This window comes from Panulirus ornatus, chromosome 3 (genome assembly GCF_036320965.1).
Source record: "Panulirus ornatus isolate Po-2019 chromosome 3, ASM3632096v1, whole genome shotgun sequence".
NCBI lineage: Eukaryota > Metazoa > Arthropoda > Malacostraca > Decapoda > Palinuridae > Panulirus > Panulirus ornatus.
Genome location: NC_092226.1, coordinates 20235236 through 20262154, shown reverse-complemented (window position 1 = coordinate 20262154; position 26919 = coordinate 20235236). Strand labels below are relative to the sequence as shown.

General features: G+C 37.9%; 1 protein-coding gene across 2 annotated transcripts in view; it reads right to left on the bottom strand.

The window, feature by feature from the left end:
• Positions 1-208: 208 nt before the first annotated feature.
• LOC139761178 (cannabinoid receptor 1-like) overlaps positions 209-26919 on the bottom strand; it is a 371834-nt gene continuing 345123 nt past the window's right edge. The window contains exons 10-11 of one of the 2 annotated variants that reach the window (XR_011715470.1): positions 12070-12657; positions 209-11766 (exon numbers count right to left, since the gene is read on the bottom strand). Coding sequence is in view for 1 of the 2 variants with exons in the window: in XM_071685166.1 (XP_071541267.1) it covers positions 12124-12657 (534 nt within the window). In the remaining variant the exon portion in view is untranslated. Of the gene's footprint in view, positions 12658-26919 lie in introns of both variants that reach the window. The other variant, XM_071685166.1, reaches the window with a different exon arrangement.

Here is a 26919-nt window from a genome sequence, read left to right as displayed (position 1 = left end):
TCAGATTTCCGTCTCATGATTTTTCAACAAGAACTTGTTTTTGAAGTTAACTTCAGTCCATCACATTTTTAAGTTGCTAACATAATAAAATAAAATTCCATTACATAATTTTTAATAGGAATTACTGACAGTCAGATAAAAGACCTTAGTCAAATAGTACGTGTGTGTACAAAAAGGTAGGTGAATGTGTGGGTAAGGAGACCTCGAATAATTTTTTGTACATGACTTTATTTCCTTTTTACAAGAAGTTCCTACTGCTTGCTTATATATTCATATAATCTAAACTTTTGTTTAATTTCATGAAAACTTTATTTTTGCCTCTATGTTGGGGACATCAATGTGATGGAACTAATGGTACCAGTTTTCCATACTGTATTACTATGATTAACTTCTTAAATACCTAAAAACACATCAAATTTACTTCTTTTTTGAAAGAATAAGTTTGCATTCTATTTTGGGTCATATATTCTAAAATCTGGTCTCAAAATCTTGTACATGACAGATGTACTTAGGGTAATAAGAAAATAATCTACATTAAAAAAATATGTACAAAACTTAAAAAACTTAAAAATAACAAATTAGGTAGTTATGACACATCCATAAGTAGATGAAGTTGCTAAAGTGACACATTAATAGCTTCAAGATTAAACCCTTTGCATTGTCAAAATATTGTTCATTAACCATTTGCAACAATGTTTAGTAAAAAGTTTAAAGGAACTTGCAAGTCCTTTATGCCTAAGAAAGAATAGGTGGTATCCTGCTTGTCAAACAAGAAGCAGACTAAGTGCTATCACTACAGGGCATCTATCAAAAACTTGGAATAATTTACAAAAATAGTTATTTTTACTAATATAGAATCTCATTTCCTTGAGTGAAAAAAAATATCCCCACAACCTCACAGAAATTGATTTACCATAATGTCGTCTAATGGGAATAAAGAAGATTTTTGAAACCCTGAAATCTTTCCTTTAAATGAACACTAAAAACCTATATGATTCATGAACACCTAGATTCTGACCTATTGCATTAGAGATATTTAAATGCAAACTGACTGCAATTAGGGAGCTTTTGCGGATGGCCTTGAACCTGACTGGGAAACTTCAATAATTTCGAGGACTTCAGAGGCTGGACATAGTTCGTGCAAACATTTCCTCCATTATATGACCCCTTCAACTTGCATGGCACTCCCTTTCCCAATCTCCACTCCCTACTTGGCTATCACTGAACAGCCCTCCATTCCCCTGATTCCCACCCCTTGTAAGGCTCTCTCTCTCTCTCTTCCCCTAACCCCCTACCCCTTTCACTGCTCTTTCTTCCCCAAAGCTACCCATCCTCTGCTTGGGCCTATCCTCCTCAGTACCCCACCCCACTATGCAGGTGTCCCCTCCCATGATCCCCTATCTCCTAGCCATCCCTGGTTCACCACTAAGTGGTAGCCTGTCCAGTCACTGCAGCTTTTGTGGCCTGTCTTGTCTTTACGTATGGCACAGGCCACCATAGTTTGCCTGTGCCAGACATAGCCTACCATATATATACAGACTAAAAAAGTATTATTGGAAAGCATGGCACCTGAAAAATGTTTCGATGGTGCTCTTTAGTCATACCCAACATTTCCATCAAGTTCAAATTAAACCATAATGCCATTTTGGAGTTACTAATTTCAGTCACACAGACTGATTGATATGTACACACGTGACCATGCCACAGCTCCTTTACAGCATGAGGGGACAGTCAGTGAAGTGCTGTCTCTTATTTTCTTTGTTACCAGTCCTATGGGCTTCAATTATCTATACTTCATATAAATCCTACATGTTATCATGAATGTTCATTATTAATAGAATATACTTCTGTTTTATCTATATTTAATATGACTGGCATAAGGCTATTGGCTGATGTTTCTGCCTCTTTACATTCATTAAGGGTTTAGACTAGTAGCTCTTGTGCATAACCTAAGCAACATGTTTGGTGATATTTTTAGATTTCTGTTAAAAATGATTACCTTAAATCTTAAAAATATGCAGTTGTATGTATGTACATTTATATTCAAATGAAAATACCCTAAATTCCTTAGAAAATATCATACTGTACAATATTTATTCTGTTCAGTCATGCAACGACTTCCACATGATTATGTATTTCATAATTCTTTGAATTTTGTTTTATATTGCACTTATGATGAGAAATTAGATGATTAATATTATGATTTTTGAGCATATGACAATGTATACTTTTAAGAGTGACATGGAACATACAATACGTGTTTTTCAGTCTACAATACAGTATTCAAGCATAATATACAGCATACATAATTACTTGTTTTTGGATTCATTTTGCTCTGCCTTATGATACAACTGTGATGGTAAATCATTTACAACTGCTGCTTACAAGGGAAGACCAAGCTATTTGTGAGAGCTTGGAAAAGGCTAGTTGCTAGGACCAAGCAAATCCATAAAATTGAAATACATAAAAGTGCATGTCAGAAAAGTACAAGCTGAGAGACTGATTAACATTCATATGTATCCAGAATGGTCCTGAGTTGAAGATGGCTTTTGCAGGGGTTTTATATAAATAAAAAAGAATGGAATGCTTTTTTACATGTAATACTACCACCATGGCTTCAGTTTTTCTCATGCAGATTATTGAAGATGTTTGTTTGATTTAGAGGCCATCATATGCTGATGGTTATTAAGCTATAATCTGTAACAAATATTCATCACAAAAAAACAGATGCTGTAGAGATTGGCATAATATTATTATCAATCTAAAGTCACTGAGTAACTGTTGCTAATGAAACCATTACATATGAATGTATTCTGTACAACTAGAGATATTCTAAACCCTTTGCCTTCTCCATCATTGATTAATCTGGATTCATGTTATTTCACATAAAATTAAACATGTTCTATAACTGTACAACAATGTAGGGCAATATTTTCAACATTCAGTGACAACCACATACAGTGATGAAACAATGTAAAGTTGAATCAGTCTCATTTACATAACATTTACGAACAACAGCTGTAAATCTTGTCACTCACAAAGAGTATGCTGATGGGTAAATGACTTACTGTATATATTCATATAATTGTAATATACAGGTAGTAATAATAGATAGTCAATATATCTAAAGACAAGTGTACAATATGATTGTTATAAATGTCTGTTAACACTCTCTGTATTTCTAATGACAATGAGACACCCATAAAGGTACTATGAATATTAATATGCTTTGGTATCTTATGATGAAAAGCAGATACCAAAAATCTAATGGTAAGAACACACTGACAGCATAGCCCATATACAGAATTCTTAGGCAGTTTAACCTCCAGAAAGTTGAAAACTGGCTTCACAGTAAAGTAAATAGATAGATTTCTCAACCAATTTTGGTACAGTCTGAAGACAGATATATTGAAGAAAATGACTATGATTACAATAAATTTTTGGAACTATGGCTATGGCCAAAGTAAGCATGTCTACTTTTTGGTTTTTACGGAATATCCAGAGCCTGCCACAATGAGTTTCACTTATGATTATGAATGAATAAATACAGTCGCTGAGTTTATATATGGCACTAATTTATAAAACACATCAGTAATGCCCTGTCACACCATACAGAGGAATGAAAAAAGGCAGTTCACCCTTTGAGGTAGTTACCCAATATGAAACTTCTGGAGGATTTCAGTGTTGCAGGAATTTAGTTCAAGTGCAAGAAAAAATCTTTTGGGGTATATATACCAAGAAACTTTTTCCACACTTCTATAATGTTAATCATATACAGCAAATGGAAAGCACTATTTTAAACAGGTACAGAAATAACACAAACCAGTACAATTTGTCTAAGGCTGTTAAGAACACAAAGAAATAAGTCTGTATATAAGCACATAAAGTGGCTGATGTTGGGACACAAGTCTAACAACATTTCATGCATAACAGAACTACATAATATTTGGTACTGCTCTAGATATATACTGCTCAATATTACTAGTTAGTTCATAAGATTTTTGTGGACATTTTCATTAAATATATTTTAACATGGTCAATCTTATGTCTTCTTAGGAAAGGAAATCCTTAGTATGATCCATAACATATATGTAAATTAATCATATTTAGTTAAAGGGCCATATACATGTCACCTCTTTGAGGGTGACCACATAAATGCTTGGATTTATGAGGAACTGTATTTAAACAATATTACTCTGTAATAGACATGTTGCCAAGCAGCAGCCAATACATATTGTAGCTGAGAGAGAGAGAGAGAGAGAGAGAGAGAGAGAGAGAGAGAGAGAGAGAGAGAGAGAGAGAGAGAGAGAGAGAGAGAGAGAGAGCATCTTAGTTGTTACTACTACCCATTTATGTTATACTCTAGAACAAATCTAAAGTCATTCATTACTCTAATACTTTAGTTTTACAATTACAGATGCGTTTTTTCACACCATGGTCTGTAAGTGCAAAGTAAACAATAAAGCAACAAGCAAATTAAAAATCCTAGAAAAATCTAGATATAACAGAAAATTATAATTCATCAGTTATATTACTTAGCATGACTATTAGAATGAAAGAAAAAAATTCCTGAAAAAGAATTTATAGTTGTAGAAATTAGTTTCAACAAAACAAGATTTTTAGTTAGTGCTCTGCTTAAATCACATTTTTCTTTGCTTAAAGAAATGTTACTATGCTATGAATGTTCCCCCAAAGCTCATACACCTTAGGGGCATGGAACAGTTGCCACTGATGAAATCATAACTGAAAAAATGCATGATAACCATAAAAATCCCGAGTTTGGGAAAATAAGCATGGCACAAGAAGGTGTAAGAATATATCTAAACCAAGGTTACTTTAATCTCTGGAGTGTTGTAGGGCTTTATATATAAAAATGGGAAGCATTAGCAAAAAGGGATAAAACTGTTTCTAGCAATGCCATATTATCTCTGGTTTAGTTTTTTGGTCTTCTGACGTGTATAAGGCCACTTAGATGCAAAGTTAATTCAAGACGACTGCAAGAAAATCAACCAAAATGGACTAACTTTTGAGGTTCACAGAAAATAAAGTACTTCATTGTTCTACATTACAAAGATACTAATAAGATACAGTATGCATTACCAACCAGGTGCAAGGAATTCGTATGTGATTTTTGTTGCTCAAAACACTGAATCCTTAGTCAACAACTAATACCATTTTAAAACAGTGTGTGCATGATACAACTGCTAAGGTGACAGTACACTTATACTAATTAATAACAAGTATTTTCTGTTTTAGAACACCTGACAGATTTAAGATACTGAAAAATATCTCGGATCATGTTGGGCCGTAATATACCAGATCTTGTGATAAACCTACAGATTTTACATTAAACTAGAGAAAAATAAGAAAAGATTGTAAAACTATATGTTTCTATTGCTAGTGAACTAATAAGTGTGCAGAAATGCCAAAGAATGTATGGTAAACAAATATTTTTTGTCTTTGATGGTAATTATGCTAACGACTATCAACACTTCAGATTTGGTAACAAAGATTATGTTTAAAGTTTATATAAAAGGTGATGGGTATATGACAACCAAAGACTGGATGTGTACAAAGGAAGCCATTGTTTGTTCCTGATGCCAACTTGCTGAAGTGGATAAAAAAAGGTAAGACCAGACACTGTCATTCATAGTTCACATTACACTTTTAATGTGTTTCACATTCCAATTAATCTAGCTTGTAAAATACTGTGCGATGTTGTAGGACCTCAATCATATGAACTGACCTTGGTAGTTAATCCTACAGTGACCAGCTTACTAGTATCAGAATGATTGTTTCTTATGCCAATTTCAGTTCATGTTGGGTAACTTAAAATTTTCTTCAAATAATGCATTATTCCACATCAAATTACCCTTACACTTTATAATGCTGACAATGAAAACATAGTTTTCAACCTGCACTCTCTGTGTCTTCACATGATCCTTAAGCTGTCTGCATCTTTTCAATCTAGATACTGCAGACTCTAATGAAGCTTGTTATAATTAGTCTTTTCAATGTGCACATCAAACAAAACAGCTTCAATATTTTGAAGTCTTTACTCACAACACATTGTAAATTGAACTCTCTGCAACTGAACACTTTAAGCAAACTAAAGATGTGACTGCTAAAAATTGTTCTGTAAAACAAGGAGTCAAATTGATCATGATTAACAGTCCATCATGAAAATGTTTTTATTTCTTTGAAGACAGATGAACCAAGAAACCTTGGGTCATACGTGTCCATACAGGAACAACTGAATTGGAATAAATATTACCCTTGATTTGATGTTGATTACATCATTCCCAACCTAATGCTATATCATCTATATGATGTCACCATTCATGATACAAATAAATGAGTGACTATCACACCATGCATGCCCAGAATGCTGGGGCTGTCACACAATGTCCAGGTCTTACCCAGACAGGGCAGATGGCATTATATCCACGACTCTTTTGCCTAAGAATGAGAAAAGAATCTGAGTCTGATGATGTGCCAAGGAACTTTGGGATAATCATACCTTGTGTATACATTTATTTATTTACTTATTATACTTTGTTGCCATCTCCTGCATTAGCGAGGTAGTGCAAGGAAACAGATAAAAGAATGGCCCAACCCACCCAAATACACATGTATATACACGCATGCACATATACATACCTATACATTTCAACGTATACATATGTATACATACACAGACATATACATATATACATATGAACATATTCATGCTTGCTGCCATCATCCATTCCTGTCGCCACCTGCCACACATGAAATGGCACCCCCTTCACCCCGTGGTAGTGCTAGGAAGACAACAAAGGCCATATTCGTTCACACTAAGTCTCTAGCTGTCATGTGTAATGCACCGAAACCACAGCTCCCTTTCCACATCCAGGCCCCACAAAACTTTCCATGGTTTACCCCAGACACTTTACATGCCCTGGTTCAATCCACTGACAGCACGTCGACCCTGGTATACCACACTATTCCTTGCACACCTTTCACCCTCCTGTATGTTCAGGCCACGGTTGCTCAAAATCTTTTTCACTCCATCCTCCCACCTACAATTTGGTCTCCCGCTTCTCCTCGTTCCCTCCACCTCTGACACACATATCGTCTTTGTCAATCTTTCCTCGCTTATTCTCTCCACGTGACCAAACCATTTCAATACATCCTCTTCTGCTCTCTCAACCACACTCTTTTTATCATCACTCTTACCCTTTCATTACTTACTTGATCAAACCACCTCACACCACATATTGCCCTCAAACATCTCATTTCCAACACATCCACACTCCTTCGCACAACTCTATCTATAGCCCACACCTCACAACTATATAACACAGTTGGAACCACTATTCCTTCAAACATACCCATTTTTGCTCTCCGAGATAACATTCTAGTCTTCCACACATTCTTCCATGCTTCCAGAACCTTCATCCCCCTCCCCTACCAATTGACTCACTTCCACTTCCATGGTTCCATCCGCTGCTAAATCCACTCCCAGATATCTAAAACATATCACTTCCTCCAGTTTTTCTCCATTCAAACTTACCTCCCAATTGACTTGTCCCTCAATTGACTTCATATTTGCTCGCCTGCATGAGGTTACACCGCAATTGAAGTCATCTTTGGTGAGGCTGTATCATTAGGAACATAGTCCCTTCAAGGGATTTTTACTCTAAAGGAGTCTAAATTTTGCTGCTGCTGGAAACTTTGTAGCCTTTCAAAGAGGGCCTGGAATAATTACGATTAAATAAATACAGAGTATCTGGCAACAACCTACTTAATGAGAGATCTATGTTCATAGAGTGCTGTGGTCACCAAAACTTGACCAATGACTGATGTTAGGTCACTGATCAGTCAGTAAGGAGTCTTGGTTCAAACGATTTGGTACAACACATTTAACTTATGGATGGTGAATAATGTGGTAGCTTTTCTCTACAGTAGGTTCTTAACTAATGCATAGATCAATAATGCACAAATCTACATATTCAATAAAATTTAGGGGAGAACAGCTGAAAGAGATGGAATATTTATGCAGTTCACTATCATGTTCTAAACATTCAGATGATAATGAATGAATAATATGATAATTTGTAGTTTTCATATACTTGTTCTTAGTTCTCTTTTAGTTGGTCTTTACTGAACTCACCATTCGACAAAACTTCACATACTCGGAAAAATCTTGGTGAAAATGGGTGTACAAATGGAAGCGCTACAGAAAACACAAATGCTTGGGATTCCAGGGAGGCTAACAATTAAGGGAAATTTATATGTGGAAGTAGTTACAGAGACTAAAAAGGTAACTGATAACTGAGACAGCAAAGGAAAATTTTGATTTTGAGGGATGCTAACAAGAGTGCCTTGAGGAAGCAGATAACTGATCATTCACAAACCCTAGAAGACAGGGTAAATAAGCTGGAGAACATTCTTAGGAGACCATAAAAAATGTAAAATATCCTAGAGGCAAACCTAGAGGATATATGGAAGAAGCTGGAGGTTTGTATGAAAAGCCAGAGAGAAAAAAGAGGTAGACAAGCAGAACTATGGTGGGAAAAAATGCACTCAGCATGGGTACATAATTATAAAATGATGCATTAAAACTGAGACGGGAAAATACCTGCTCAGAAGAGGTTGAAACAACTGAAAAACACAAGCACAGAAATCTTGAAATGGGTTGGCAAAGTGCAATATTGTGCAGGGCCATTGAGGAGGCAGTAGATGCACAGTCAAATCCATTAAGGAAGCATGGTAAATTTGATGAAATAGTTAAGAGGGCAAATATTGTCTAGGACAGCTGTATGACAATGACAATACAAATTTTAGTTAAGGAAAGAGATCACGAGAAGGTCATTGTGAAACTGCAGATGATAAAAAGATGGGTCACAATGCAGGTAAGGGGAGTTATGCAAAGGGGGGTAAACAGGTATGTCAGTAATGATTTTTGAGCTGGAGGAAGATCATTTGCCATAACAAGAATGAAAGAGTAGCAAGAGATGGGCTGAAGGTCCAAGTTCTTCAGTTGTTGGATTTAATAAAGGCAAATGAAAAATCTAAAGAAGTTGGGAGAATGAGGAATTTATCTAATTCTCTGATGCTTGTTCCCTCCGAGAACTCCCATCAAGGGGGGGTAGGGAAAAAAAAAAAAAAAAGGGCCCTTGGATGCCTCCCTTGCATACATCAATCCATGAATTCTTTCACCATTCTCTCCCTCTAGTATTCTTACTCTCCAATCTATTTCCCCATGTCACAGGTGGTATTCCTCTCACACCAACCCCTTTAAACTTACTATCATACACTATTCTTATAACTCCCTATCTTGCACACTTTCCACGCACACAAACTACCTCAGAGTAATAGGTTTCACCCATTCCATCACTCTACACTTCATTCCTTTGCATTCCTGCCATACCAAATGTCATTTCTTTCTTCATTCCATCTGGTCGTAACACATGCTCCTCTCAGCTGGCTATGTGTTCTGTTCGGAAACAACCGATCGACCCCGTTGCTCACCATTGTGAGACGAAGGGTATTCGAGTACTTAGTATTTCGAATAGTTGTTTCCTATTATACAGTCCCTTAGCCTAGCGGTTAGCATGCCTGCCTCTTGCACAAGGGGTCCCAGGCTCGATCCTGGCTGTTGGAGGTTTGTATGTTCTATGAAGGTGTGCGCGTTCATATACACTTTATTCGTATATATATATATATATATATATATATATATATATATATATATATACCACATCGCTCCAATTCACTCTATTCTTTGCCCTCCTTTCACCCTCCTGCATGTTCAGGCCCCGATCACACAAAATCTTTTTCACTCCATCTTTCCACCTCCAATTTGGTCTCCCTCTTCTCCTCGTTCCCTCCACCTCCGACATATATATATATATATATATATATATATATATATATATATATATATATATATATATATATATATATTTTTTTTTTCAAACTATTCGCCATTTCCCACATCAGCAAGGTAGCGTTAAGAACAGAGGACTGGGCCTCTGAGGGAACATCCTCACCTGGCCCCCTTCTCTGTTCCTTCTTTTGGAAAATTTAAAAAAAAAAGTGTGGCGAGGTGGCGATGGGAATGAATAAAGGCAGACAGTATGAATTATGTACATGTGTATATATGTATATGTCTGTGTGTGCATATATTATTTATCATTTATTTTACTTTGTCGCTGTCTCCCGCGTTAACAAGGCAGTGCAAGGAAACAGACGAAAGAATGGCCCAACCCACCCACATACACATGTATATACATACATGTCCACACATGCAAATATACATACTTATACGTCCCAATGCATGCATATATATACACACACAAACATATACATATATACACATGTACATAATTCATAGTCTGCCTTTATTCATTCCCATCGCCACCTCACCACACAGGGAATAACAACCCCCTCCTCCCTCATGTGTGTGAGGTAGCGCTAGGAAAAGACAACAAAGGCCCCATTCGTTCACACTCAGTCCCCATTCGTTCACACTCAGTCTCTAGCTGCCATGTAATAATGCACTGAAACCACAGCTCCCTTTCCACATCCAGGCCCCACAGAACTTTCCATGGTTTACCCCAGACACTTCACATGCCCTGGTTCAATCCATTGACAGCACATCGACCCCGGTATACCAAATCGTTCCAATTCACTTTATTCCTTGCACGCCTTTCACCCTCCTGCATGTTCAGGCCCCGATCACTCAAAATCTTTTTCACTCCATCTTTCCACCTCCAATTTGGTCTCCCACTTCTCCAAGAGGATATATATATATATATATATATATATATATATATATATATATATATATATATATATATATATATTGGAAAGGATCACAATTTTGCACGTGATCAAGATATTCCTATGAGTCCATGGGGAAAATAAAACATGATAAGTTCCCAAGTGCACTTTTGTGTAATAATCACATCATCAGGGGAGACACAAGAGAGACACAAAAGAAAAAATAGAGCAAGGAGCCAAGTGAGGAATTTTCCTTTTACACCTCTGTCACTTGTTCTTAAAGCCACTTCACTCATGTAGGAACTGAGGAGCATGTATAGAAGAAATGGAATCATTTATGTGTGTGTGTGTTTGTGTTTTGGTATAAGCCCTTAATTCTGTGTCAATATGATGTGTAAACAAAAGTTGAGGACTAGAAGGCTACAATCACACAATGAAATATGAACTATGGGTAATAAGTAGATACGCCAGTTTGACTGGGGTGCCAGTAAAGATCAAATTGGTGGCAACCCTCAGGAATACAATTACACAGCAAAATGTTAACTTATGGGTCTCCTTTTATACCCCACATCATGTAAGAATAGGGCACCTGCACTCTCAACTTGCTTAAACCAATCACATGCACACAGTCAATTAAACATGCTAATATGGGTATCCCTTTGGTGGCACCTTGTTAAACACATAGCAACAAAACTGAATATTTTTTTTTATAAATAAGCTACTCTGTTGACAATTTAACTCCCATCAGTCAACAGAGGTAGTGAAATAACTGAACATATTCATCACATAGCTTGCTGACCTTAATCACCATCTTTGCTGGTTAGCATGGCAACAATCATAAGCTGGCAACTAAATGAATGTAACTATAAAACTTAACATACCATCATTAACAGAATGTTTTTTAAGAATCAACATTTCCATCCATTAGCTTGTCCATGTCATTATGGAGTAATGATCATCAAGAACAGATGACTGGATTGCCAAAACTCAAAAAGCCTGGAAGAAAATATGATTAAATGACTAAGGGGCAAGCACAATGACATCAAGCATTGCTAGTCAATGAAAACTAAATATATGTTAGTGGGAGTGATTTTGAGTAACATTAGAATTAATGATTTTCAGTTTAAGAATTAATATCATGAAATTCTCCATTCAACACAATCCAACTGAGTCTGGATAAATGTTCCGAGGCCAAGATTCTTTGGCTTGGTTACTCAAAATATTATTTTCAATCATATGCATTTCTCTGGCAACAACAAACATTCCACTATGATACTGAAACTACAATTTGATCTTTACCCTTTTGGCCCACAGTTCTCCTTGACTTCTCCAAAATGGCTTTTTCCATATATGTCAGGATTGTAAAAGCCAGGTTTTCTCTTTTGAGTCATGTCTATGGAATATTTTTGGTAAAATTTCTAGTTTTTCATTTTCACCATAGCAAAATGACCAACGCTTAAAATTTTTAAGGGTGGAAATACCTTCCTTTTTATTCACTTCCATACAAAGTGAAGAGACTGGATCTTCCTGGGGTAAAGAAATCCAGGATTTTCTAGTGGTATCTTCTGCATGTATTATAATACAAGATTTTTCTTCCATCTCAGGTGGAATCAGGTCACTGGCAGTTGCTTCCTCTTTTGAGAAAGAACCTGGATCTTTCTCTACAATAAATCTAGTTTCAAAATTCTTTTTTTCATTCATGAAAATTGGTGAGTTTTCACATGGTTTCAGGCAAATGTCTTTCATCTTCCTGGGCAACTGAGAATTTGCAGTCATCTGTTGTGATTTTTGTGGATGTCGTGGAGGAAAGTAGGAGCTGTAGGGGTACATATTCTTTCTCACTGCTGGCAGTGTTGGTGGATACTGTGTTTTTGGCACTGATGTCTCCTGTAAATAAAAGTTTTAAGTTTATATCAAACAAGACATACATGCAAAGAAAATAGATAAATCATGCTTTTGATTATGTTAGAAATCAACTTTACTAAAGTAATAAAATTTGTTTATGAAAACAGGAATCAGTGATGTGGTTCTAAGTATGCTTATACAATTCTGTTCAGTATGATTATCATGTGTATGTGTAGGAAGAGAGGAAAGTGATTGGTTCTCAGTGAATGCACATTTGCAGCAGGGGTGTGTGATGTCTCCATGGTTGTTTAATTTGTTTATGGATGGGGTTGTTAGGGAGGTGAATGCAAGTTTTGAAAAGAGGGGCAAGTATGCAGTCTGCTGTGGATGAGAGAGCTTGGGAAGTGAGTCAGTTGTTGTTCGCTGATGATACAGCGCTGGTGGCTGATTCATGTGAGAAACTGCAGAAGCTGGTGACTGAGTTCGGTAAAGTGTATGAAAGAAGAAAGTTGAGAGTAAATGTGAATAAGAGCAAGGTTATTAGGTACAGTAGGGTTGAGGGTCAAGTCAACTGAGAGGTAAGTTTGAATGGAGAAAAACTGGAGGAAGTGAAGTGTTTTAGATATTTGGGAGTGGATCTGGCAGCGGATGGAACCATGGAAGCGGAAGTGAATCACAGGGTGGGGGAGGGGGCGAAAATTCTGGGAGCCTTGAAGAATGTGCGGAAGTCGAGAACATTATCTCGGAAAGCAAAAATGGCTATGTTTGAAGGAATAGTGGTTCCAACAATGTTGTATGGTTGCGAGGCGTGGGCTATGGAGAGAGTTGTGCGCAGGAGGGTGGATGTGCTGGAAATGAGATGTTTTAGGACAATATGTGGTGTGAGGTGGTTTGATCGAGTAAGTAATAATAGGGTAAGAGAGATGTGTGGTAATAAAAAGAGTGTGGTTGATAGAGCTGAGGAGGGTGTTTTGAAATGGTATGGTCATATGGAGAGAATGAGTGAGGAAAGATTGACCAAGAGGATATATGTGTCAGAGATGGAGGGAACGAGGAGAAGTGGGAGACCAAATTGGAGGTGGAAAGATGGAGTGAAAAAGATTTTGAGTGATCGAGGCATGAACATGCAGGAGGGTGAAAGGTGAGCAAGGAATAGAGTGAATTGGAACGATGTGGTATACCGGGGTCGATGTGCTGTCAATGGATTGAACCAGGGTATGTGAAGCGTCTGGGGTAAACCATGGAAAGTTCTGTGGGGCCTGGATGTGGAAAGGGAGCTGTGGTTTCCGTGCATTATTACATGACAGCTAGACATTGAGTGTGAATGAATGGGGCCTTTGTTGTCTTTTCCTAGCGCTACCTCACACACATGAGGGGGGAGGGGGTTGTTATTTCATGTGTGGTGAGGTGGCGATGGGAATGAATCAAGGCAGACAGCATGAATTATGTACGTGTGTATATATGTATATGTCTGTGTGTGTATATATATGTATACGTTGAGATGTATAGGTATGTATATTTGTGTGTGTGGACGTGTATGTATATACATGTGTATGTGGGTGGGTTGGGCCATTCTTTCGTCTGTTTCCTTGTGCTACCTCGCTAACGCGGGAGACAGCGACAAAGCAAAATAAATAAATAAAAAATGATAATCATATTTCAATCTTTATCCATTGAATCACTAATAAATCCATATGTTTAATGAAACCGATATATGTTATTTAAGCAGTACTTTTCTGTGCCACATTTTAATGTTTGAAAAAAAAACAAACCCAAGTCAAAAATAAACATGATGTAAATGCTAACAGGAAGGATTTCCATGGGGTATAATCAATGAGAATGCAAAGAATTAAAAAACACAGCTTAGAAATTCTCTAAAATCTAATTGTAACTGTAATCAGGGTGTTCTTATCCTTTGCTTTTCCAATATGTAGGGTTGAGGTTTTGATTCCCAGTTTGCACTAAAGGTGTATGAATCACTGCATGTGATCCACCCCATTCAAATGGTAATTTAGTTAATGGTTAAAAAAAAATGGCTATTATTGTAAATTAATCATTGAGAGGCAAGTGTTTTGGGAGCAGCTGAGTGAGTGTGTTAGCAGCTTTGATGCACGAGACTGGGTTAAAGTGATGGGTGATTTGAATGCAAAGGTGAATAATGTGGTAGTTGAGGGTATAATTGGTATACATGGGGTGTTCAGTGTTGTAAATGGAAATGGTGAAGAGCTTGTAGATTTGTGTGCTGAAAAAGGACTGGTGACTGGGAATACTTGGTTTAAAAAGAGAGATATACATAAGTGCACAAAAGTGCACTTGGGAACTTTTCGTGTTTCATTTTCCTCGTGGACTCATAGGAATATATATATATATATATGGGAGGGTATTGACTGAGAGGGTGAGGGCATGTACAGAGCATCAGATTGGGGAAGAGCAGTGTGGTTTCAGAAGTGGTAGAGGATGTGTGGATCAGGTGTTTGCTTTGAAGAATGTATGTGAGAAATACTTAGAAAAGCAAATGGATTTGTATGTAGCATTTATGGATCTGGAGAAGGCATATGATAGAGTTGATAGAGATGCTCTGTGGAAGGTATTAAGAATATATGGTGTGGGAGGCAAGTTGTTAGAAGCAGTGAAAAGTTTTTATCGAGGATGTAAGGCATGTGTACGTGTAGGAAGAGAGGAAAGTGATTGGTTCTCAGTGAATGTAGGTTTGTGGCAGGGGTGTGTGATGTCTCCATGGTTGTTCAATTTGTTTATGGATGGGGTTGTTAGGGAGGTGAATGCAAGAGTTTTGGAAAGAGGGGCAAGTATGAAGTCTGTTGGGGATGAGAGAGCTTGGGAAGTGAGTCAGTTGTTGTTCGCTGATGATACAGCGCTGGTGGCTGATTCATGTGAGAAACTGCAGAAGCTGGTGACTGAGTTTGGTAAAGTGTGTGAAAGAAGAAAGTTAAGAGTAAATGTGAATAAGAGCAAGGTTATTAGGTACAGTAGGGTTGTGGGTCAAGTCAATTGGGAGGTGAGTTTGAATGGAGAAAAACTGGAGGAAGTGAAGTGTTTTAGATATCTGGGAGTGGATCTGGCAGCGGATGGAAACATGGAAGCGGAAGTGGATCATAGGGTGGGGGAGGGGGCGAAAATTCTGGGAGCCTTGAAGAGTGTGTGGAAGTCGAGAACATTATCTCGGAAAGCAAAAATGGGTATGTTTGAAGGAATAGTGGTTCCAACAATGTTGTATGGTTGCGAGGCGTGGACTATGGATAGAGTTGTGCGCAGGAGGATGGATGTGCTGGAAATGAGATGTTTGAGGACAATGTGTGGTGTGAGGTGGTTTGATCGAGTAAGTAACGTAAGGGTAAGAGAGATGTGTGGAAATAAAAAGAGCGTGGTTGAGAGAGCAGAAGAGGGTGTTTTGAAATGGTTTGGTCACATGGAGAGAATGAGTGAGGAAAGATTGACCAAGAGGATATATGTGTCGGAGGTGGAGGGAACGAGGAGAAGAGGGAGACCAAATTGGAGGTGGAAAGATGGAGTGAAAAAGATTTTGTGTGATCGGGGCCTGAACATGCAGGAGGGTGAAAGGAGGGCAAGGAATAGAGTGAATTGGAGCGATGTGGTATACCGGGGTTGACGTGCTGTCAGTGGATTGAATCAAGAGCATTATTGGATTACGTGTTAATTGAGAGGCACGCGAAAGAGAGACTTTGGGGTATTAATGTGCTGAGAGGGGCAACTGGGAGGGATGTCTGATCATTATCTTGTGGAAGCGAAGGTGAAGATATGTAGAGGTTTTCAGAAAAGAAGAATGTTGGGGTAAAGAGAGTGGTGAGAGTAAGTGAGCTTGGAAAGGATACTTGTGTGAGGAAGTACCAGGAGAGATTGAGTGCAGAATGGAAAAAGGTGAGATCAAATGATGTAAGGGGAGTGGGGGAGGAATGGGATGTATTTAGGGAAGTAGTGATGGCTTGCACAAAAGATGCCTGTGGCATGAGAAAGGGGGGAGGTAGGCAGATTAGAAAGGGTAGTGAGTGGTGGGATGAAGAAGTAAGATTGTTAGTGAAAGAGAAGAGAGAGGCATTTGGATGATTTTTGCATGGAAATAGTGCAAATGACTGGAAACTGTATAAAAGAAAGAGGCAAGAGGTCTAGAGAAAGGTGCAAGAGGTGAAAAAGAGGGCAAATGAGAGTTAGGCTGAGAGAGTATCATTAAATTTTAGGGAAAATAAAAAGATGTATTGGAAGGAGTTAAGTAAAGTGCATAAGACAAGAGAACAAATGGGAACATCAGTGAAGGGGACAAATGGGGAGGTAATAACAAGTAGTAGTGAAGTGAGAGGGAGATGGAGTTAGTATTTTGAAGGTTTGTTGAATGTGTTTGATGATAGAATGGCAGATATAGGATGTTTTGGTTGAGGTGGTGTGCGAAGTGAGAGGGTCAGGGAGAATGATTTGATAAACAGAGAAGTAGTAGTGAAAGCTTTGCGGAAGATTAAAGCCAGCGGGTTTGGATGGTATTGCAGTGGAATTTACTATAAAATGGGGTGAGTGTGTTGTTGACTGGTTGGTGAGGATATTTAGTGTATGTATGGTTCATGGAGAAGTGCCTGAGGATTGGTGGAATGCATGTATAGTGCCATTGTAGAAAGGCAAAGGGGATAAAGGTGAGTGTTCTGGGAAATTATAGGGGAGGGTATTAATCGAGAGGGTCAAGGCATGTACAGAGCACCAGATTGGGGAGGAGTAGTGTGGTTTCAGAAGTGGTAAAGGATGTGTGGATCAGGTGTTTATTTGAAGAATGTATGTGAGAAATACTTAGAAAAGCATATGGATTTGTATGTAGCATTTATGGATCTGGAGAAGGCATATGATAGAGTTGATAGAAATGCTCTGTGGAAGGTAGTAAGAGTATATGGTGTGGGAGGTAAGTTGCTAGAAACAGTGAAAAGTTTTTATCGTGGATGTAAAGCATGTGTACGAGTAGGAAGGGAGGAAAGTGATTGGTTCCAAGTGAATGTTGGCTTGTGGCAGGGGTGTGTGACGTCTTCATGGCTGTTTAATTTGTTTATAGATGGGGTTGTTAGGGAGGTGAATGCAAGAGTTTTGGCGAGAGGGGCAAGTATGCAGTCTGTTGTGGATGAGAGAGCTTGGGAAGTGAGTCAGTTGTTGTTCGCTGATGATACAGCACTGATGGCTGACTCAGGTGAGAAACTGCAGAAGTTGGTAACTGAGTTTGGTAAAGTGTGTGAAAGAAGAAAGCTGAGAGTGAATGTGAATAAGGGCAAGTTTATTAGGTTCAGTAGCACTGAGGGACAAACAAATTAGGAGGTAAGATTGAATGAAGAAAAACTGGAGGAAGTGAAATGTTTTAGATATCTGGGAGTGGATTTAAAAGCGGATGGAACCATGGAAGTGGAAGTGATTCAAAGGGTGGGGGAGGGGGGCAAAGGTTCTGGGAGCATTGAAGAATGTGTGGAAGGCGAGAACGTTATCTCGGAAAGCAAAAATGTGTATGTTCGAAGGAATAGGGATTCCAACAATGTTATATGGTTGTGAGGCACGGGCAATGGATAGGGTTGTGCGGAGGAAGGTGGATGGGTTAGAAATGAGATGTTTGAGTACAATATGTGGTGTGAGGAGGTTTGATCGAGTAAGTAATGAAAGGGTAAGAGAGATGTGTGGTAATAAAAAGAGTGTGGTTGAGAAAGAACAAGAGGGTGTATTGAAATGGTTTGGTCACAAGCAGAGAATGAGTGAGGAAAGATTGACAGAGAGGATATATGTGTCAGAAGTGGAGGGAATGAGAAGTGGGAGACCAAATTGGAGGTGGAAGGATGGAATGAAAAAGATTTTGAGCGATTGGGGCCTGAACATACAGGAGGGTGAAAGGCATGCATGGAATAGAGTGAATCGGAATGATGTGGTATACCGGGGTTGACGTGCTGTCAATGGATTGAACCAGGGCATGCGAAGCATCTGGGGTAAACAATGGAAAGTTTTGTGGGGCCTGGATGTGGAAAGGGAGCTGTGGTTTCAGTGCATCACACATGACAGCTAGAGATTGAGTGTGAATGAATGTGGCCTTTGTTGTTTTTATTAGCACTACCTTGCGCACACGTGGGGGGGGGAGGGCAGTGTCATTTCATGTGTGGCAGGGTGGCGGCGGAATGGATGAAGGAAGCATGTATGAATATGTACATGTGTATATATGTATATGTCTGTGTATGTATATGTATGTATATGTTGAAATGTATAGGTAAGTATATGTGCGTGTGTGGGCGTTTATGTATATACATGTGTATGTGGGTGGGTTGGGTCATTCTTTCGTCCGTTTCCTTGCGCTACCTCGCTAACGCGGGAGACAGCGTCAAAGTATAAAAAAAAAAAAATAATAATCATTGGTGATAACTTATCAGAAAACATATCATACATGTCATTTGTTTAAGCTCCTTTCAGTTGAAGGACACAAGTTTAACACACAACATAGTCACTGCAAAAAGCTTAAAGTCTCAGGATATAAGAGAATGGCACTTCTCTAGAAGAAAATATCTTTCAGTGTTACTAATAAACATCACCAATGCTAACACAAAATTAATATAACAACATTGTAGAGTCTAACTTGGGAGTGTGGTTAGCTCTCATAATTAAAACTGTGGGGTTGCAGGTGTTCTACTCATCAGTCATGTATATGTGACAGCCACAGTGAATGGGATAAAGTGTCCCACCTGTACATAGGCAAGTTCCTCACCAGTATATTTACTGAATGAATTTTTTTTTCTACAAAATTTCAAAGCTAAATTGTGGGAAGAGACAGGGAGAGGAAAAATGTGCTACATACTTCCACAAGATAATCAACCTTAGTTACTCTGCAGGTGTGATGGGATGCAAGTGCATAGTTTGTGCTATGCTGCCACTTGCATCAATTTCTGCTCATTCATAATCAGCATCATTGTAAAAGTTACTGATGCAGTACAGATACAGTTTATATCTATTGTAATACATAATTTATATCTATTGTAAGTATGGTAGAAAAAGTTGATAATTGCTATAATCAATTTCTATTTCTGTACTGTATCAAGATTAATTCTTATCATAAAACTACAAAGTGATAGGAGAGATTTTATTGATTGTAGAGGTATGAAAGCATAATAATGATTATCTCATCAACATGTAAGGGTAAAAACAATTATTGTTTACACATGTAGGCTATATTGTCCACTCTTATCTGTGATAAATACTTATACTTGTTTATAACCCTCATTTTGAACCAATTATTCCCAATTACCACTTCATTTTTGGCATACAACTCCACAAGCTCTTTACCACTTCCATTCATAACAGTGAATACCCTATGTGCCCCAATTATACCCTCAACTGCCACATTACTTACCTTCACATTTAAATCACCCATCAGCAATACCTGGTCTCTTTCATCAAAACTGGTGACACACTCACTCAGCTGCTCTCAAAACACTTTCCCATGATGCAACTGTCATAAAGAAGACACCAAGCACTTACTAATCTGTTACCCTACACATTCTGCACATAGATGCACACAAATCACGCCACTCTATGAGCTCTGGTCCCAGCTGGTGGATGTGGCCAACTTCCTAAGTGCTACAAAAGCCTCACAGAAACATGGCACTCTTGAGGCAGGAAGTTAAAGCAAAGTGACCCCTACAAGAACTGTGTTAAGTGCCACTGTGGTCGAAGTAAGTTAAGTAAACCATTATATTCCTCAAACTCTCCTCTTTCAGACTGGCTATAGAGATACCAAGTTATATCATAAATAATACTCTTTAGTCCCGAAAAATTGTCCTAACCTAACAGAATGATGACAGTGTTATGTTCCCAGTGATCTGTTATCATAGAGGAATTCTGTACGAGTAACTAATACCCATATTATAAGGGAGTTACATCCCAGCCAAATATTTCCCCAAAATAATTCTCATATGTGGAATATACCCAAATCAGCTTATTATCAATATATTACACTCTATCAAGAAGTAAATAGGACTCTGATTCATTAACGGTTGCCATTTCATGGGTATATCAAATGATATTTAATGACTCCTACTGAAAATGCTAGTGATTAGGAACTGAAAGGTGGGGAGAGTGTGATGGGGGTGGAGTGGGAGAGTGTATGATAGGGGTGGAGTGAACGTTTTTTTAAGCCTTCCAAAGTAAGTTCATCCATTTCAGTACAAGTACCTCTCAATTTAAGCATATTAGATATACTACAGCATTTTTAGAACAGTCCGCTTGGTCCATTTATACCTTTTTAAATTTACCCTTGGAGTAATGCAATCATCAGTGAGCTGGTAGCATGTGCGGTGATGTGGCACTACCAGCACTGTACGAGAAGCAGGCATATGCATGGCATGGATACAGTCTACAGACACTGAGTGCTACAGTATTTGTACTGCAGTATACTGTATGTTGCACATGTTTTGCCCCTTGCATAGTGCCATAAAAGCATCTTTTAAGTTCTCCTGGTACCAGTGGTGCTAAGAAGCATACGGCCATCGCCAATGTGGTTAAGACTGATGTGCTCAAATGATATGAAAGAGGTGAATGAACAGCTGATATTAAGCGTATCCTTGGACTCAGTGAATCTATGTTATGCACTATTCGTGACAGTGCAGAAAAGATCTAACAAAGTGCTAATAGAGGAATATTAATCAGTACATAGAAGCTCTTGCATCCCTAAAACTTGATTATGGAGAGAAAGGAATGAACACTGAGCACATGGATCAAACAATTTTGATATGGAGAGGCATGAGCATTGAGCACATAAATTGAACATTAAACTCAAAGAATTTTCCAATCAACATGCTTCTGATACAAGCAAAGGCCTAATGTATATTTGATGACTTGGCAGCAGAAGAAGGTAAAGCAAAGACAATTCAAGCAAGAAGTCCTGGTTGGTTTGCAAATTTTAGGAAATGCCACAATTGCCACAACACCAAGAAGACTGGTGAGGCTGCTTCTGTTGATGTCGTTGGTGCATAAAATTTCCCGGGAACCCTTGATACCATTCTCTTAAAACTTTTCCTTCTGTGGATGAGACTGAATTATCTTGGAAGAAAATGACTCTGAGACTGTACACTTCCTGTGAAGGGAAGACTGTGACAGGATACATAGCTTATTTTCTATTTTCATTTATAGAATCAATAAAATATATTATTTTGTATTTCCTGGTATGACTCAGTATACTGTAGATTTTTACTGGCATAATATTTGGTAGTCTTACTAATAACAAAACCCCATAATCTCCAATAGTTACACAATTTCATTTACATTTAATGACTATCATCTGCCCAATGCCCAAACACACAGCTGTGTCATAAGCATTACACTATCCATTAACAAGATGACAATAAAACATAATGAAAAGTGATCAGGTAGCACCTGATAACTTATGTCTATTAATGATTCAAACAGTAATCAATAAATAATAATAGTAATACAGGTTTATTATGACTGTACTCATTCCTATTTTTATCATTGTTATCTTAAAAGTAATAATGCAAACATAAATGATAATGATTCATCATGCATATCATTAATCTATCAAAATTATTTATAATTATCAGTAGGAATTTGGCCTTCTTTTGGACTCTGAATAAAATGCAATGAGGTAGCAGCAGCAACATATGAAGAGAGGCCACATCCACTCACATCCATTCTCTAGGTGTCATGCATATTAAGCATATTAAGAAGCTTAATGATATCAATTTGATTTTGATTTCAGACTGGTTAGCATTGATGTTTCATCTCTGTCCACAAGAGTTCCAGTTGATGACCTCTTAGAATATTTAACTGAAGTCTTGAACAATATTCATTTACCTGTTTCAAAGTCTGTTTTCATTGAATTGATAAAATTATGTACAAAAGACTGTGTATCAAAATTTAATGGAGAATATTATGATTATGCTCAGAAATTTGGTATGGCACTGGGTAATCCTGTTTCACCTGTATTAAGTAATCTTTACATGGAACTCTTTGAAACAAAGTGACTAAAGGATATCTTACCCTCTAATGCAATTTGGTTTATGTATGTAGATGAAGTTCTTTGCATTTGGCCAACAAATGAAAATATACAAACATTTATCCCTTTACTTAATTTAGTACCTTCCATCAACATTACAATAGAAATTGAAAAGTAATGGTATGTTATCATTTTTAGATCGCATGATTCATAGGGATAGAAACATGTTAAGTTTAGCATATACAGAAAACCTACCAATGCATACTTGTATATCCATTATTACTCAACTCAACATGACAAAGTTAAATCATCATCATTCCAGTCTATGTTCCTCAAGGCATTACATATATGCAGTCTAGAGTTTACTGATGATGTTTGAGAAGATATATTCTATTGGATCCAAGTTAAAGTATCCTAGATCTTTCATTGATAAATCCCTTAAGTTAGCAAAGAAATCTTTTTATAGAGTTGAACCCAAACCTCCACTTGACACCAAGAACCTTTTAGTTCTCCCTTTTAGTAATGATTTTACTTAATTCCAAGGTTGCTTAAATCCCTTATTGTAAATGTTGCCTTCAGCAACAATACTATAAAGAATATCTAAATCAGAACTCAACAGAAGGTTCCACAGGGTGCGTTTATAGAGTAGAATGTAAAAATTGTTTTAAAGTTTATGTTGGGCAGACTGGTAAGGATCTTTCTGTTAGACTTAAGCAACATAAATATAGTATAGGAACAGGACAAGAATCAAGTGCCATGTTTAATCGTGATAAAAATTATGATCATTGTAATGATTGGAGTAATGCCATCTCAGATTTCAGTTATTAACTGAAATATCACTGAGTCTTCAATTATATAATAAAAGCTATATAATAAACAAAGAATTGTAACATTAATATTAGTGAAGGTCTACTTAAATTGGATAGCTTTAATGTTGATGACATTTGTAAACAGTTCCCTCTCTTGAGCACATTATAAATTTTATGATATGCATGTTGCTGGACTTGAATGCACCCCAGCTCCATTTGGGTAGTCACTTGTTTACCAAATGGCATCCTAGCTATGTCACTCCATTGTATATAAACTGACTTATATTTCTATCTTGCAACTCCCCCTGATGATGCGATCAGTACATGAAAATGCACTTGGAAAATTAGCATGTTTCATTTCCCTGTGGTAAGAATGGAATTCAGTTGATCACGCGTTCAACTGTGATCTCTTCCAACATATATATATATACACATATATTTATTTCAATTCATATATTTTGCTTTGTCGCTGTCGCTGCATTTGCGAGGTAGCGCAAGGAAACAGACGAAAGAAATGGCCCAACCCACCCACATACACATGTATATACATACACGTCATCACGCGCAAATATACATACCCATACATCTCAATTTACACATATATATACACACACAGACACATACATATATACACATGCACACAATTCACACTGTCTGCCTTTATTCATTCCTATCGCCACCTCGCCACACATGGAATAACATCCTCCTCCCCCCTCACGTGTGCAAGGTAGCGCTAGTAAAAGACAACAAACGCCCCATTCATTCACACTCAGTCTCTAGCTGTCATGCAATAATGCCCTAAACCACATCTCCCTTTCCACATCCAGGCCCCACACAACTTTCCATGATTTACCCCAGACGCTTCACATGCCCTGATTCAATCCATTGACAGCACGTCGACCCCGGTATACCACATCGATCCAATTCACTCTATTCCTTGCCCGCCTTTCACCCTCCTGCATGTTCAGGCCCCGATCACTCAAAATCTTTTTTACTCCATCTTTCCACCTCCAATATGGTCTCCCACTTCTCCTCATTCCCTCCACCTCCGACACATATATCCTCTTGGTCAATCTTTCCTCACTCATTCTCTCCATGTGCCCAAACCATTTCAAAACACCCTCTTCTGCTCTCTCAACCACGCTCTTTTCATTTCCACACATCTCTCTTACCCTTACATTACTTACTCGATCAAACCACCTCACACCACATATTGTCCTCAAACATCTCATTTCCAGCACATCCACATACATGTACATATATATATATATATATATATATATATATATATATATATATATATATATATATATATATATACATATATATATATATATATATATATATATATATATATATATATATATATATGGGGATAGGGGAGAAAGAATACTTCCCACATATTCCCTGCGTGTTGTAGAAGGCGACTAAAAGGGGAGGGAGCAGGGGGCTGGAAATCCTCCCCTCTCGTTTTTAATTTTCCAAAAGAAGGAACAGAGAAGGGGGCCAGGTGAGGATATTCCCTCTAAGGCCCGGTCCTCTGTTCTTAACACTACCTTGTTAACGCGGGAAATGACGAATAGTATGAAAAAAAAATATATATATATATATATATATATATATATATATATATATATATATATATATATATATATATATATATATATATATATATATATATTTTATCTATTTATTTTGCTTTGTCGCTGTCTCCCGCGTTTGCGAGGTAGCGCAAAGAAACAGACGAAAGAAATGGCCCAACCCACCCCCATACACACACACATTATATATATATATATATATATATATATATATATACCTTCCACAGAGCATCTCTATATGATAGAGTTGATAGAGATGCTCTGTGGAAGGTATTAAGAATATATGGTGTGGGAGGCAAGTTGTTAGAAGCAGTGAAAAGTTTTTATCGAGGATGTAAGGCATGTGTACGAGTAGGAAGAGAGGAAAGTGATTGGTTCTCAGTGAATGTAGGTTTGCGGCAGGGGTGTGTGATGTCTCCATGGTTGTTTAATTTGTTTATGGATGGGGTTGTTAGGGAGGTAAATGCAAGAGTTTTGGAAAGAGGGGCAAGTATGAAGTCTGTTGGGGATGAGAGAGCTTGGGAAGTGAGTCAGTTGTTGTTCGCTGATGATACAGCGCTGGTGGCTGATTCATGTGAGAAACTGCAGAAGCTGGTGACTGAGTTTGGTAAATTGTTAGAACCACTATTCCTTCAAACATACCCATTTTTGCTTTCCGAGATAATGTTCTTGACTTCCACACATTCTTCAAGGCTCCCAGGATTTTCGCGCCATCCCCCCACCCTATGATTCACTTATGCTTCCATGGATCCATCCGCTGCCAGATCCACTCCCAGATATCTAAAACACTTTACTTCCTTCAGTTTTTCTCCAATGAAACTTACCTCCCAATTGACTGGACCCTCAACCCTACTGTACCTAATAACCTTGCTCTTATTCACATTTACTCTTAACTTTCATCTTTCACACACTTTACCAAACTCAGTCACCAGCTTCTGCAGTTTCTCACATGAATCAGCCAACAGCGCTGTGTCATCAGCGAACAACAACTGACTCGCTTCCCAAGCTCTCTCATCCCCAACAAACTGCATACTTGCCCCTCTTTCCAAAACTCTTGCATTCACCTCCCTAACAACCCCATCCATAAACAAATTAAACAACCATGGAGACATCACACACCCCTGCCGCAAACCTACATTCACTGAGAACCAATCACTTTCCTCTCTTCCTACACGTACACATGCCTTACATCCTTGATAAAAACTTTTCACTGCTTCTAACAACTTGCCTCCCACACCATATATTCTTAATACCTTCCACAGAGCATCTCTATCAACTCTGTCATATGCCTTCTCCAGATCCATAAAAGCTACATACAAATCAATTTGCTTTTCTAAGTATTTCTCACATAATTTCTTCAAAGCAAACACCTATTCCACACATCCTCTACCACTTCTGAAACCACACTGCTCTTCCCCAATTTGATGCTCGGTATATGCCTTCACCCTCTCAATCAATACCCTCCCATATAATTTCCCAGGAATACTCAACAAAATTATATCTCTGTAATTTGAGCACTCACTTTTATCCCCTTTGCCTTTGTACAATGGCACTATGCAAGCATTCTTCCAATCCTCAGGCACGTCACCATGAGTCATACATACATTAAATAACCTTACCAACCAGTGAACAATACAGTCACCCCATTCTTTAATAATTTCCACTGCAATACCATCCAAACCCGCTGCCTTGCCGGCTTTCATCTTCCGCAAAGCCTTTACTACCTCTTCTCTGTTTACCAAATCATTGTCTCTAACCCTCTCACTTTGCACACCACCTTGACCAAAATACCCTATATCTGTCACTCTATCATCAAACACATTCAACAAACCTTCAAAATATTCACTCCATCTCCTTCTCACACCACCACTACTTGTTATCACCTCCCAATTAGGCCCCTTCACTGAAG